The 15,874-nt window shown below is 41.0% G+C and overlaps 1 protein-coding gene across 4 annotated transcripts in view; it reads left to right on the top strand.

Moving 5' to 3' along the window:
• The window catches only part of bnc2 (basonuclin 2), a 163,949-nt gene extending 148,500 nt beyond the window's left edge, over window positions 1-15,449 (top strand). For 3 of the 4 annotated variants that reach the window (XM_035660379.1, XM_035660377.1, XM_035660378.1), the window contains one exon: window positions 9,768-15,449. In XM_035660379.1, the coding sequence (XP_035516272.1) occupies window positions 9,768-10,587 (820 nt within the window). In that variant the 3' untranslated portion in view covers window positions 10,588-15,449. Of the gene's footprint in view, window positions 1-8,628; window positions 8,703-9,767 lie in introns of all 4 variants that reach the window. The other variant, XM_035660380.1, reaches the window with a different exon arrangement.
• The last annotated feature ends 425 nt before the right edge of the window (window positions 15,450-15,874 follow it).

Raw genomic sequence — 15,874 nt, 5'->3', positions numbered from 1 at the left:
TCTTTCATTTGGCCGTTCAGGACCATGGCTGCACTGCTGCAACATGGGGAGGTATGTGTATTCTAAGGTGAACACCACTTGCGTGTGCGACATTAGACAGCGTTATAAATGTTGGAGTGAAGTTAAAGAGAAGAGAGCAGGTGAGGTTGATAAAATATTAGATAAGTAAGCAGAGCTTCAAGTAAAAAATATGATAATGGCCAAAAGTGGATTGATACTGGAACCGCGTCTTTCCAGCAAGTTAATCCATTCCGCTTCTTTTCAACTATTACTTCTTCCTACACTGCTCACTCCCCACAATTAAATTATCTATTCATTTACTTCCGTTCAGCAGACGTCTGGAATCTGGGAGAAGAAACAACTCCCACTGAAAATCCCACAAGCACGCTTATTGTGCTCTTACACTCATAAAACTGACACAGTTGCATTGCTGCTCAGTCTATCATAATTATCCCTTGTCCTGTATTGCTGATGTGGTTACAGTATCAGCACCCCACTACATCGTTGTGTGTACGCCATGTGTGGATAATCTCTATCAGTGGAAGGATCCATTAACAGACCCAAGACAGCTGGATATTTTTTTTCACATCATCATTACGCGTTCCCTGACTCTGAGCAATGTCCATATGCTTCGTGATGTTTTTCTCGGGTAATCAAGTGACTCTCCTCCTTTTCTTTTCACTTTGATGACGGATCTTTTGATGCTGTTCTGCATCGTGGTGTTTACGTGCCTTGGCTTTCAACTCTGGTCAAGGAGCTAAATCAGATATGCAGATGGTATTGGACTTCCCTATTGATGGGATGTCAGACCAACTGTGGAGGAATTGGAAGAGCCAAGGAGCCAGGCCTGAGTATATAGAAAGCTCCTTTACATAGCTGATTATCAGCTGTAAAACAACAACAAAGTAACCACTCTGTTACTCTTCCTTTATTAAAATGCATACATGTTATTATTCTAAAGTCTTGTAATGTTGTGTTGAAAAACAGGAAGTTAAGGTTGATGTCCTTGTCGTTTATCAAACCCTTTTATGTTTAAGTAAAACTACAGGAAGGGAGCGTACTTAGTAACGGATACTGGCAAAAAAAGCACATCTATCTGGTGTGTCAAAGCATGAGTTACTTATCAAATTCCTAGTGAATAGTGAAATCGATTGCTGAAATGTATTTGTGCAAATTCTCCTATACACTTTCTAATCTTAGTCGACATGATAGATCTCTTATGAAAAACAACTTAGAATTATTTTCCCATTTATTTTGCACAATCCAGCCATTTACACTTGTCAAACGGTATATTATCTCAGTATTGAAAGATGTACCAGGTGACAATTTGTGGATGAAAGTGCAGGCATTTTATTGATCGTCCAACCCAGTTTCTCTGAGCGTATGCGGATCCCTTCTTTCCGTTTGGTTTCTGTTCCTGTTTGAGTCAGTCCAGCGCAGAGTAAGATTGTCTCCAATTGCTATCATGAAATTAGTGCCGCCCAGAATATTATAGTATGGAAAACAATAGTTGGCTTAGGTCTCACCAACCAGAAGTATACGTGTATTCAGAAAGAGCATTTATGTCTCGACATTGCAGAGCGAGAGATGTGTCGTCTCTTGCCACACAGGTTTATTCTCCATCTCGCCATATTGTTCTGCACTTATGTTTAATGCATTTATATGCTTGTTTTGCTACATCATTGGAGTCAAACCAGCTTTCGGCGACTCTCGACAGCACCACACCACCACACACAGCACACATGCCCAGCTGGATACAGGAAGAGAGCGATTATAGGAAGAGTTGCGAGGTGCTAAGGCTCTACCCTTTTCTCTAGCAACTGCGTCTAGTCTGTTGGAACGCCTCTGTGGCCCTGCTACTCCTACTCCGACTCCACTTGTCCCGCGGTTCAGGTATTTGTGGAAAATGCAGCTTGCCGCACCACCTTTCACTCCTCTGTGTGATCGGCGATGTATGTTATTCCTGTTCCTTCTCACGCGGCGCTCAGGTTGTTTTCCATGAGCCGTTATGGTGGGTGTCATGACAGCCACACCACGTAGAGATTACATAACGGACCGAATAGAAATTGGCAGCTTAGGAATATATATTTGCTGATTTATTTCTTTTTCTATTCTATATTCTTATCTAATTTATTCTACAATATATATATACATGGCACTTTCTTTGGCGTTCTCTTACATATATTTTTTTTATTTTCTTACTTCTTTCATCTCATCTCTGCTCCTTTTTATTTTTATCTTCTTTTTTCTTCCTGCTATTTAAATTCAGATAAAGCATCTATATATTTTTATTTACATATTTCTCTTTAATTCTTCTGGCGATGCATTTAAGAGACTAATTACGAAGATGTAAGGGTGTATACAAATAGTTTCTCTTTATCTTTTTGTACATGTCAGCTGTGTTTTGGCATCTATGTGTGTTTGCAAATGAGTGGGCATACTTATATCATGCCCATTTACACAGCAGGCCAGCCATGCCTTAGGCATCTTCTATTCCTAAATTTGTGTTGAAAAAGGAAGGGAAGATAACAAAGCGTTCACGGTGGCATTACACCACACTTGAGCATATGCATGTTTGTAACACGTCTTTCATCTGCTGCTGCGCGACAGCTGCTCAAAGTGAGGCAGCAGGGTTTCACTCTTCACGAACGTAACTTGTCTCTGTTCTGTTCCCCCTGTTCTCGCTCCCACATTCGATCTAATAGTAGTCCCAGAATTCACCTATCGCTCTATATTTACATCTTGCTAGATAACAGAATCAGGGTAGGAACAGGAGCCACCGAAACAGCATAATTAAAATAAACTTGGGGTGGAAAAGACAGCGATTCTGAGGGAATAGTAGTATGGTAGTATAGGTATATAGGTAGTAGTATTATAATATATAATGGGTGGGTGTTGTTATAGCTTTATTTTTAGAGGGTGGAAGGTAAGTTGTACAAAATTTACGGTGATTCCCCGGCGTGTGTTTAGGTGACTATATTAACTGTGACAGGTGACCCATGTTTCCAGCCAACTGGCAAAGGGCAATATTAGGTGGTTGGCTGGTCACCAGAACGGCTGAATGATGTGAATTCAGCAGCTCATAACTGTTGATGTATATATGTGAGTATAGTATTTTTCTTTTACAGTTAATATGATAGTATATCTATATATACTATTCTCCTATTTCTATATCTCCTCCTTTCTTCTCTCTCTCCCCTGATGATTTTATTATTACTGTTGTCTTCTGTTGAGTGTGGTATGGTGTATCTGTATAATTTTTTGTATGTGGTGGTGGCTCTCCTATGTGTAGTGTGATATGTAGGTCGCGTGTGGGCATTATTGAGTTGTGTTGAGGGAGGGGTTGTGTATGTTCCTTATGTCTTTTGTGATTTTTTTGTGAAAGTTGTGTAGGCTGTTGTGTGGTGTTGGGAGTTGTATTTTATAATAGTTTATTGTATTATCAAACGTATTATTTTTATTATATTATCATTGTATTGAATTCACAGTTTCATTGAGTTTCATCAGATATAGTATAATTAAGTTATGTCTCTTTGCCTTTTTGTTATTCATTATTTCCTCCTGTAGTGTGGCTTCTTTGTGTTGGTTTGTGTGTCATATATGTTGTGTGTTTTGGGTTTGTTGGTGGGGGTGTTGGTTGAGTGAGCATTGCTTGACTTATGTGGCTGTGTATGTCTAGTGTGTATTTATGTGTGTTGTTGTAGATCGCTTGTCTCATCTTCTTTATTTTTCTCATTATATATATTACTATTATCTATCATGCATGTTCATATCCTCTCCTGGTGTTTGATGATGTGTGGTTTTGTGTATGTGTGGTGGTGTGTGTTTTTGTTTTGTGTGTGGTGGTGTGTTTTGTGGTTGGTTTTTGTTGTTTTGTTGTTATTTATGTTATTTTTGTATTCATTCCGGCATGAGTTTATTGTCCTAGTTGTGTCTCTGTTTCATCTTTTCCTTATCTCTTCCAATATCTATTTTTATTAATTAGTATTGTTCTTTGTGTGTGCTGGCGGCGCTGGTGTATAGGAATGTGGGAGGAGGACCGCCGACGGAACAAGAGAGCAAGGGGTAGGCGGTGTGGGTGACAGAAGGGGGTGAGTGGAGCGCGCGGCGGGGCGCGCCGCGCCAGCGTGCCGACATGCAGCAAGGTGACGAACGGTGGTTAAGCAGTTGCATGCCGCGCGCAGTGTTGGTGGAGCTGTGCCAGCCGGGTGGAGGTTTGGTTATCTCCCCGTGTCTGTTAAGCACGAATTTAGGAGGTAGGAGATTGCCTAGAGGCATGCTGGCGGCTGGCTGGTGAGGGACGGATGGGCGATGTACGTACGTACGGCACACCATTTGCACACACACATAGATGCAAACACACAGTGACATGTACAAAAAGATAAAAGAGAAAACTATTTGTATACACCTTAACTCTTCGTAATTAGTCTCTTAATGCTGTTGTTAAGAGTTGTTTACAATTAACTGCCTTATCTGAACTTTAAAATAGCAGGAAGATAGTAAATAGGAGCAGTTAATATGATAAAAAATTTCAATGGTAGATAGGAATTACAGCCAAGAGTAAAGTGCCATTGGTAATCAGCAGATATTGCTCAGATTTTAAGATGGATACTGTGAATCAGAAAATTTAATTCCTACAGCTGCCCCAATTTTTTGTCAGTTATGTAATTTAGTGCCCTCATCCTGGAATCTGCTGTCATGACCCCATAACGGCTCATGGAAAACTAAATGAGGGAGTGAGAAGAAAGGAATAATCATCAGAATAAAAGAGGGTGAAAGGATGGTGTGGGGAAGCTGCATTTTCACAAATATGAAGCGGGACAAGTGGAGTGGAGTGGAGTAGACAGGCACAGAGGGTTCAAAGACTAGACTGCATTGCATAGAGAAAGGGTAAAACCTTAGCATGAACTCTTCCTATACTCGCTCTCTTCCTGTATCAGCTGGGATGTGTGTGTGTGTGTGTGTGTGTGTGAGAGTGAGAAAGATGGTTTGACTCCATGATGAGAAAAACACCAGCATATAAATGCCATTCAAACACATAAAGTGGCAGAACATATGGGAGATGGAGATAACTTTGTAGCAAGAAGCGACAATTGCTGCTGTGAGCATAATGCATCTTTGATACAGTATAGCTCTGGTTGGGTGAGACCTAAGCACACTATTGTTTCCATACTATATCTGTGGGGGATAAATTCCTGATAGCATATGGGACATATTACTCTGCCGCTGGTTCAAACAGGGAACAAAACAACAGAAAGAAGGGCACTGCATAGCTCGAGAAACCCTGGGGCTTTGAGACGAGTCAATACACATGCCATGCTTTCATCAAATCTGTCCCTGGATAATCTTCTAATGAGATAATGTACGTTTGAGTGTAATGGTTGCAATAAAATGGGAATATAATTTAGTTGTTTTCATAAGAGCATTTGCTCTGATAAGATTAAGAAACTGTACGTAGGAAGACATTTGCACAAAATAATGTTCAGAATGTTTATTACTAGGAAATTTGATAAGTCAAACTCCATGCTTTCACCAAATAGAATGTTTTTTTTGCCAGTAATGATTAATAAGTAGCTCTTTCCTGTAGTTTACTTCAAACATAAAAGGTTGATAAAACAAAAGGAATCACTTACTTCTGTTTAAAAACAATTAAAAAGAACCTTTAGAATAATAACCATGTTGCATTTTAATAAAAAGGAAGGTAAAGCAGTGGTTATTTGTTGTTGTTTTTACAGCTGAATAATATATGCTAAAGGAGCTCTATAATACTCAGGCCTGCTTGGCTTCCCTTTCTCAATTCCTCCCAAACAGCTGTTGACATCCATCAATAGGGAAGTCCAAGTACCTCTGCATATCTGATTAGTCCATTGACCGAGTGAAAAGCCAAAGGCACGTAAACACACCATCAGACACCAGCATCAAAAGCTCCCGTATCAAAGTGAAGAAGAAAACGGAGGAGAGGTCATTTGATCTACCGAGAAAAACATCCAAGAGCCTATGACATTGTCAGAGTAGGACACGCCGTAAATGTGTGTGAAAAAAAAACTATCACCAGTGTTTGTTCAGTTTGGATCCCTTCCCACTGTAGGATTTCACACACATGCGTACACACAAGCATTAGTGTGCATGAATACTGTACACACACTCAGGAATACAGGAAGGGATAATTTAATGTGCCCCTGAGCAAGCATGCAATGTGTGTATTTTTGAGTGTAAAACAGAGACCAACATAAGAGTGTGTGGTTTTACAGTGGGGTGTTTTTTCTCCCAGCCTCCCAGCCGTCTGCTGCACGGAGGTAAATGATTGCATATTTATTGTGGGGAGTGAGCAGTGTCGGCAGAAGTGTTGAAGAAGCGGCATGATTAACTGCTGGAAAGACGCGCGTACCAGTAATCATCACCATTATTGGCCTCATTAATCATATTTTTTAAACCATTGACGAGACTTGCCTTACTTATCTAATTTTTATCAACCTACCCTGCTTCTCTTTTTTAACCTTCACTCCAACATTTTAACCTGCTCCTATGTCGCTACAGCAAGTAGGTGTCCTCCCTTTTCCACATTCCCATGGTGCAGCAGTGCGCAGCCCATGGTCCCTGCACGGGCCACTGCAAACGGAGAGAGTGAAGGTTAATTATGTTGGAGAGTCTCTTTCCTCCCCTCTCCTTCCTCTCTCTGTCTCCCTCGCTTTCCCTCGGTCCCCTCACGGCATGTGGGCCCGGCTCCGCTGCTTCACAATCAGCTCTCTGTTTGTCTCTTATAAACAAAGGGTATGCTGCTCATAGAGAGAATATGTTAGCAAAAGCCACTCACCCTAGTTTAAAATATCTGCTGATTAAAATACGGAAACTTGAAATATTACATCCCTTTGGTTTATCGTTGACAGTTTCCTTGTGATGTATTTTGCAGAGAATAAGAAGAATTTTTGTTCTTAGATAAATAACACAAGCACACTGTCTGTTTGTAGATAAAATTTTTTTATTTTTTAATGTGATATTTAACGTCTATGCACTCATTTATTTGATGTTCCTCAAATCTTTGTATGTAGCTATACTGTTGAACAGACTGAAACAATGCAAAGTATTTATAACAGTGACAGAGAGTGATAAATGCTACAAACACTCTTGTCCTCCCACTTGCACCTAAAACCTCATAACACACGCCAAATGACAAGAAAGACAAAGAACCACTCGCGTCAGTTTAATACCACTCAGCCTTCCATCTTATTTACACATTATGAGTCATTTAGAATACATACACACACGTATACACACAAACTCACTGACACAACAACAAGGGCAAGGGCCATCAGATGAACCTAAAGATGATTAACGCCGACTGGGACAGGCATACTCTCACTCTACCTCCTCTGCACAGTGGGCTCTCTAGAGGCCTCCCCCATCTTTTGGGCAAAGATGGGACTGTCAAATTGGTTTGCCAGCCACATTACTGGCCAACAGGGAGGGAACGATGGAGAGGGGGGGGGGCACTAAGGAGCTGGATTTTGGGGAGGAAAGATAGAGCGTACTGAAGTGGACTGATGGAGGTGGAGGGATGGAGGGGAGTGGGAAATGGGGCAGAAAGTCTAAATTTGATAAATGAAGGCATAAGTGCATTATGCCCACTGTGTGTGTGTGTGTGTGTGGATTCAGCTGACTTATTTTGTTTATTTAGGGCATTGCTAACACAGGAGTTAAATGCAAATGTGTGTGCAAATTATTATAAACTGGGCTCTTTTTCTCCTGTTCAGCTTTGAGATGAAATAATTTCCAAATGGTTAGAAATGATATACCATAAAGTTACCTTTTTCTTCCCTTTATTTTATTTTCATATATCTGTAAAATACACTGACAGACTGTAGTATTAAATGTGAATATTTTTCATTAGATGTTGTTGTAATATTCTAACAATGTGGTGTGCATTTTGATTGTTTAAAATGGCTACTGTAGCTAATAGCTCAGACTACTTACTGCATGATATTTAGCATGTTTGACTTTAATATCTAAAAACTAAGGTAGCCATGGTTAACTTAGAGCTTATTAGCAGTGAGAAGGTGTTGTTATAGAGATGGAGACATGTTGCAAAGGACCTGCCTACCTGAGCATCATCAACAGCATCCTGAACTTCAGGTTTAATTGAGCAAATGTGGCCCCTCTTGATGTCAAAGCCCATTATCCCTGCAGAAATTGTGCCCATCTAATTATATATTATATATCACTGATTTAGGCATATTTCTTAATTCACTCAGGCCTCTAACAGGCAAGCATCCACACATATATTTGACAAGACAGGGATACAGCGCCACAGACATTGAATTATGACTCCCATATTTTAGCCATAAGCTAACACCATATGGGTGCAACTGTACTATCAAAGGATAAAAAAGAACAAAGGATTTATATAGTCCTTTTGATCGAAGTCCCACTATATGGAAGTAGTATATTTTCTGTTCACACACATACACACGCGCACAAACAGACAAAAGCAGTGCATGCAGTGACAGCCACAGCCAATCGATTTGCCACGCTCTCTCTCCTCAATGCTGACGATGCTTGAGTGGACGGGCTCCTGGTTGCCTGGTTCACAGAAAAGGGTCCCTCAAATGAATGTATTTTTACCTCTTGCAGGACAATGTCGGATAGGGAAGTAAATAATTAAAGGAAAGGGACCCTTTTTGACTGCATCAACCCTGCCACTGCTGGTAAGCTCTACTATCCATTGTGACTCCATTTTTGCCCGTCCTGCTAAGGATGACCGTTTTCTTTTCTTTTTTTTTTTAAGTTTTTGTTTTGTTTTACACACATGTGCCCTCCCTGCATGGAAACCCCTCACATTAAAAGGCACTGAGTGTTTGCATATTATTCTTATTTGATATAAGTGCTGACCTGATATGAGAGGAATGGGCCATGTGTATGTCGTATCTGATATCGGTCATTAGTTGCTTAAGTTTCCTTTCTGTATAATGCAGTTTTGTTGTGACATGTGTGCAGTGGGTCCCCTTGTTTTCCAACTTGGCAACTGTGAAATTGGAAGGAAAAAGCACTGAATTCGATTTTTCAAGCCCATTCCACCTTGCATCCTTTAGCATGGCTTTGTACGCTAACTGAAATCCTCACTAATCGTATCCTGGCTTAAGCATGGCTCTTGTTATTTAGTTTCTTTCATCAGCTGTAGCATACTGTGTGATACAGTTTGCCTTGTGTTTGGGAAAAATGCCCATCTTAATTAAATCCAGGACTACATAAAGACATGTTCATTGAGGTGCTCGATTAAGCCACCTCCAATAGGGAACGAATGCGATAATGCTGTCAGGGCCTAGTGCTAATATGCTATCCAGTTCCCCTCGATTATCACATTACCACAGCTCGAATCAATTGATAAACTCCCATTCAATATGGTGGAGTATTTAATTGAGTCAGAGTCTATTGGATTTGAGGGCTGTGCAGTACAGACATGCTGACAGCGGTAAACACTAGCAGGATGCTCTCTCTCTCTGCGATCTTAGAGCACTTTTTCTGAGGAGAGCTGCAGGGTGAATTTCTGTCTCTGTGTGACTGTGTACCTCAACTGATAGCAGCAATAATTACACATAGTGGTTCATAGATATTGAATATTTGTAGCCTGCTACCATTTGACAAAAATAAGATGACAATATGAAAAATACGTTATTGTAAATACAAAGCTATTTTGTATCTGAGAAGTAATGTATGTTCCTCATACACTGGCAGCATTCTGATTTACAACTCTGACTGTCTCCCCACATTAGGCACAGCTCCAACATCAACCTGCACCGCAAACTGCTGACCAAAGAGCTGGACGACATTGTCCTGGACCCCCAACTCACGCCACTGCCCAAGGACCTGCGAGCCGAGTTACTGGCCAAGATCTACGCCGGGCACCACATGGGCTTGGACCCTATGGCCGGGATGGGCATCGGAGGCGCCAGCCTCGGGCCCACTGGCCTGAACCACAATGTCCGTTCCCCCATGAGCATCGAGTATCCCCACCACCCTCTCAACCAAAACCTTAAAAACCACCACACCAACGGCTTCTCCCGGGGCCAGCCAGATGAGTACATGGTGTTGGACCTGAGCACGACATCTAGTGTTCAATCCAGCAGCAGTGTCCACTCCTCACATGAGTCAGACGAGGGCAGCGATGAAGGCATCCTACTGGATGACCTGGAGGAGGAGGGAGAAGAGGATGAGGAGGAGGGCAACAGTGAGGGGGAGGACTGCTCCCGGCGTGCTGAGGGGCGGGCTGAAGGGGGGCATCGGGATGAGACTGGAGAACTAAGAGGAGAAGGACATGGTGAGAGGTTGGAACCTTCCTCCTCACCATTCCTCCTTTCGTCCACCGGGGGCAGTAATTGTGGCAGCAGTGGGATCCTCTGCAACATCTGCCACAAAATGTACAGCAACAAAGGGACCCTGCGTGTGCACTACAAGACTGTGCACCTGCGCGAGATGCACAAGTGCAAAATCCCCGGTTGCAACATGGTGTTCAGCTCTGTGCGCAGCCGTAACCGACACTCTCAGAACCCCAACCTCCATAAAAACATGCCCTTCTCTACAATAATAGACTAAATAATGACTTGCTACTCTACCCTGCTGTCAGTCTGCCCGCTCCTCCCTTCATTCCTCATCCTTATTCCTCCTCAAATTAGCTTTTAACCCCAGCCCAGGGCCATCAAATACAAGCTAAATGCCTGTATGCCTCCTGCCCGTCCTCTGTAAGTCATTGTAAGACATTTCTATGTCCCTCTATAAAATTCATTGACTCTAAATACAGTTTATTATTGTGACCTTTGACTTTTCCTTCTTTGGAAGAACAGGATGACGCTCTTGAGCATGGAGTTTACTTTATAACAAAACTCCAGTTGTTTTTTTTCATAAGCCCCTCCATCTTTCCTTTCAAACATCATCCCCACTTTGTTTTTATGTCCGTCTCCAAAGAATCTATTCAAACTCTTATTTGTGACTTTGCCTGCAGAAATGATAATATTGAAAAAAAAAGAAAATCTTCTTGTTGTATTTGTGTAATTATAGCTTTTAAATGAACCCCTTACAAAAGCATGACAGCTTCATTTGTAAATAATGTCCCAAGAGGCTTTTGATGTACAAGAGTTGTGTTGATGGTTGTTTGCTTCTTTTTTCTCTCTCTTTATGGTTTTATGTTACAGTCCAGTACAATACTTCCAGCTATAGGCAAGACAGAGGTAGCATCTTACTAGCTTGACTCACTTATGTTAGCTTCAAAGACACATTTTAAACTGAGTCCTAGGAAAAAAAGAATATCATGTGGCTTGTTTTATCTACTTGTTAGATATTCAGAGGTTGCCGGCATGCTTTTTTAGGCTCCTACACTGATATCATTCTCTGTATTTCTATTGATTTTTTTTTTGTCTGTTATGTTTATGAGCTTTAGTATACCAATTCAGTTTTTGCACTTTGCATCTATACAAGGGGATGTGTAATATTATTATGAGGACTTTTGCAATGGTAAGTTTAGGTGTTGTTTGGGGTCATTGATGGCTACAGTGCCAAGGGAAATGACAGTACCTTCAAAATACTTGTGCCAGTTTCTTTTTGCACGTGCTCATTTTCACAGTTTGACAACAGAAAACATCTTGAACAAAACCTGAGATCTTCCCCCATTGCTAAACAACGTATCCAGAGAGTGTCTTGCTTCAAAACAAATCCAGGTGTGACTGAATATACACTGCTCTTTCACAAAGACAGAGGAGTTAAATATCAAGTCTCTCTCTCTCTCTCCTCTTTGTGTAAGGAGTAATTTGTGTATGGTTGCCAATTATGATCACAATACTAACTTCAGAGTTATGGAAGGGGGTAATCTGTGTAAAACTCACATTGGCTCACAAAAGGCGTCTTAATGAAACATGATTGTCCCATAGATTTGAAAAACAATGAGAAAAGAGATGAAAATAGTCCTTTAACTGTGACCAAAACAAAAGTGTTTGCTTAAGCAAAACTCTTTCAGTGTGACATTGTACTTAAATCGTGCCCCATTGGATTAATATGATGCACTTCAGTCTTAAATCTTTTGCTGTGATATTTTCGGTATCGGTTTCCATTGCTGAGTGTCGGCTACAAATGTACTCTATGAAAAGTGTTGCCATTTTGCTGGCTGTAGGTTGCAGCCTTTTTTAATATGTCCATGACTGTCTCACGGTACAAATATTTCCAGTAACTGGGCAAAAGTAGCCAAGGGAAGGGGTATTTATTGGTGGGTGATGTATCTTCATGGAGATGTTTTTGTCCAGTATAAGAATATTTTTTGTAAAAAGACAAAAAATAGAGATTGTTCCTCAGTTTGACTTCTGTATCAATGTATTAGCAATGCCATGTGTTACTATACAAGGAGATCTTCTCTTACTCGACTGGTGCTACACACAGAGGGAAAAATATGCAGTGTTATGTGGTGTGCTGTACAGTATTCACAATACCCTACATCCATAACAGTGTTGAGTTCCATTTGTTTCATACTTAAGCCATTTTGCAATATAGACATGACCTATTCTAGTGAAATATTTCATGTCCTCTTTTTTTAAGACTCCACCTATATGACACATGCAGTTTTCAGTCCTCTCTTCTCGGAGATAAAGAGAGTGAGACAGAGAGCTGAGGCTGATGGAAAGGTTGCGGAGGTGGAAGGCTGACTAGGGAGGAAAGGATGACAGCAACGATCATTAAAAATGTGCTGCTTCTCCGTTACCTGGAGGCGTCCCTGCCATTCCAGCTTCTTCTGTCTAATAACTCACTTGTCACTTCGTTACACTGCCAGACGCCAAGGTTGCTGACAAGACTGTGACACTGACAGAAAGAGAAAAAGAAGGAAAGAGATTGTGTGCTCTGAACAATTCAATTTGACTGACTCAATTTAGCTGAATTCAATTCATCTATTCATTTTCTGTGTGCCTATTTTTATTCAGGGTCACTAATAATTCAATTCAATTCCTTTCTCTCATTCTGTTTTTCTCTTTGTCTGTCAGAGCACAGTCATTTAACAACCGCCTTACCCATTTCTTCAACCCGCCACTCACTTACCACCTCCACACCCCACAGCGCAGGTCCTACAGGGACACACACTAATAGTGTATGCTTAAGTTCACCGGACGGCCATGGCATAGGAAAAAGGGATGGGTAATTGCCTGTTTATCCCAAGTGAAGGGAAAATTGAGTACAGGAACCCCTGCCTTCTCCCAGGAGTGGGTTTCACTGAGGCGCTTGCTGCCTCATTCACTCATTCAATCCCCCCGGCCCTCACTCTGGCAGAAATAAAAAAAAGTGCTACTCCAGGAACCCTGCTGACAGCTGTCTCTCTAACACACAACCATACAAACGCACACACATGCACACAGAGGAGAGTGGCGCACACTCACATATGCTTCCTACTTACAGGCCAGAAGGATGACAAGAACTAGATGACTTGTTAACCTCTCGTGATGGAGGAGACAGGGGCAGAGAAAAATAGAGAGTATTCTCACCACAGGAAATGAAACTCTCCATCTACCATTAACATTATAGCTGCTGCCACGACACAGAAAGCTAACATTCCATTATGGAGATTGGTGTGAGCTAGTATTGAGTCAGACATGAAAAGTCCAACGCTATTAATATTATTATTTAATTTAAACATCCTAACATATCTAACAGCTAATGATTTGGACATTTTACCTATAAAGGATAGTGGCTAATTAAATAAATCTATCAAAAAGGCCAGCAACCTCACAGATTGACTCGACCTCTGTAGAATTAAGAGAGCTGTGCCCAACATATCAAATTAATATAAATGTGCTCTGACCAATAACCTCAGCTTCGATGCCCTTCTTGATTTGAGAAAACCAAGTTTTCAGAGTTGTTTTTTTTAGACACAAACACATTCTTTATTGTCCTGTTCCTTGCTGTTCATTTCTCAAGCAGCAGCTGCAGTGCATGACCTCTCTAGAAGTGTACTGAATATGACAGAAGAGATGCTCTTGCAACACCCTTCTCTTACGGGCTCGGAGTCCTGCACGGTACTGGTCATGCCAGCAGGGCTAAGAGCTGAAAAAACATGCAAACGACTGTCCAGCATAGCCAGGCAGACAGACGGCAAGAGAGAGAGAGAAGGAAGAGATGGTGGAGAGGGATTGGGCTTAGAAAGTTGTCTGGCTGGAGCCTTGCGGCAGTCACTTAACAAGGCAGGGGAGAAAGCGAGGAACACAGGGAGAGGAGAGAGCAAGAGAGCAGCAGGGCCAGGACTTCCCAGGACTCATTGCCAACTTCTTTTTGATTGCCTGCTGGAGAGCGATCGAGCCACCCCTTACATTTCCACCCCTCTCCCGTGCACTTTCCTCTCCTCTGAGAAATGACCACCAATTTCCCCCTCTCCTCTAAAAAAAACCCCGGAATCCAATCTTTGTCTTTTTTACTTCTCCAACCACACAGGCCCAGGTACCACCTGCTACCTAGTGACTGGGCCGTGGATCCGCAGGAACACGTCACTTAGAGCAGCCTCTTTGGCCCAGACCACTGAGGTGAATCTTTAATATTTGATTAGACAAGTGTCAAGCATCAATTATTCTGTAATTCTACATAGCACGCAGAGGGTGAATGGGATGGCAAACGGTTGAAGCGCCTGACCTGTTAACCACTGTCCATTTTGTTCTCGTCACAGAGTGAGTGAGTACAATAGGTGTAAGTAGAGAGGTGACACCGCATGCAAACTGTCCAGTTAATGTAGCTTGTGGAACAAAGTGGGATTAAACGATGGGACATCGAAAGAAGTATGCAGATAGAAGAAAAATACACACATATGTGGGTTTGTATAGATGCTTCAGTCTCATGTGTTATGTTCTAAAAAAAAAAACACTCATTAATCTGAACTGGAACCTGTGAAATGTCAATGATCCTGATAAAAAAAAAAAATACTGTATATTCATATAATGTTTTCCATTGTGCCAATTATATTTTACAGTCTTAAAATATAAATAAGCTTGAAGACCTGGTGAATTTAGATTTTTATTTTCACTTGTGTTTTTGTGTATCCAATGCATTTGTGTCTGTGTCTTTAAAAGCCTGTGTTATGGCACTGGCACTCAACAGCGTTGCATGGCTACATAGTCGCACTGCAAAGAACAACACTTTGGTGTCAAAATGGTGATTTTGAAGCCTCATGAATACTGTATGTTACCTAAACAGGTGTTTCCCATTTGCAGACAGGAGGAAAAAAAAAGGTCCTCTTTTTAAAAGACTCTTGTTTCTTTTTTTTCTTTCTTTTTTGCCTTTCTTGTATTGTTTCTGTATCATAACTCTCTATGGTTTTTGCATAAAATGCATAAGGGTTTTGGGATGTAAATGGAATTTTATTCATATTTTGTCCAAATACCTCTTGTAATTTGTATCAGAATTCTTGTACAATTTTTATATTAAAGATTTATCAGTCACTGGCATTTTATCATTACATTTTATTCAAATGGACCTAGACTTATAATCACTCTATTGGGTTATTTATAAAATTGTATCTTAAATAGCTTGAAAAGACACCATTCTCTATAAAGCAGAAAGAAAATTACAGAGCCCGAAAACAATGTGTCAATCAAGCCATTTTAAGGCACTGTGATTTCAGCAGGTTTTACTGGGCTCTTTAATTACCCTATGATAAAAATCACTTGGGAAAAGGCTATCTTGACCAATTAGTGGACGATTAGATTAATAGAGTTATTAAAAGATGTACTGGCATGAGGAGAAGGTGCTGCTGGTCTTAGCAAATTAGTAAGATGGTCACTCAAGGAGGGAAACAAAGGACATACAGCACCTTTGTCTGATCATATGCTTAAATTAAATTAAATGGACTACTAAAGAAACTGCT

Source organism: Morone saxatilis, unplaced genomic scaffold (genome assembly GCF_004916995.1).
Source record: "Morone saxatilis isolate NCDOM2014 unplaced genomic scaffold, NCSU_SB_2.0 Contig17, whole genome shotgun sequence".
Taxonomy (NCBI): Eukaryota; Metazoa; Chordata; class Actinopteri; family Moronidae; genus Morone; species Morone saxatilis.
Note: the sequence above shows the minus strand (reverse complement) of the source record. Positions and strands in the feature narration are given on the sequence as shown.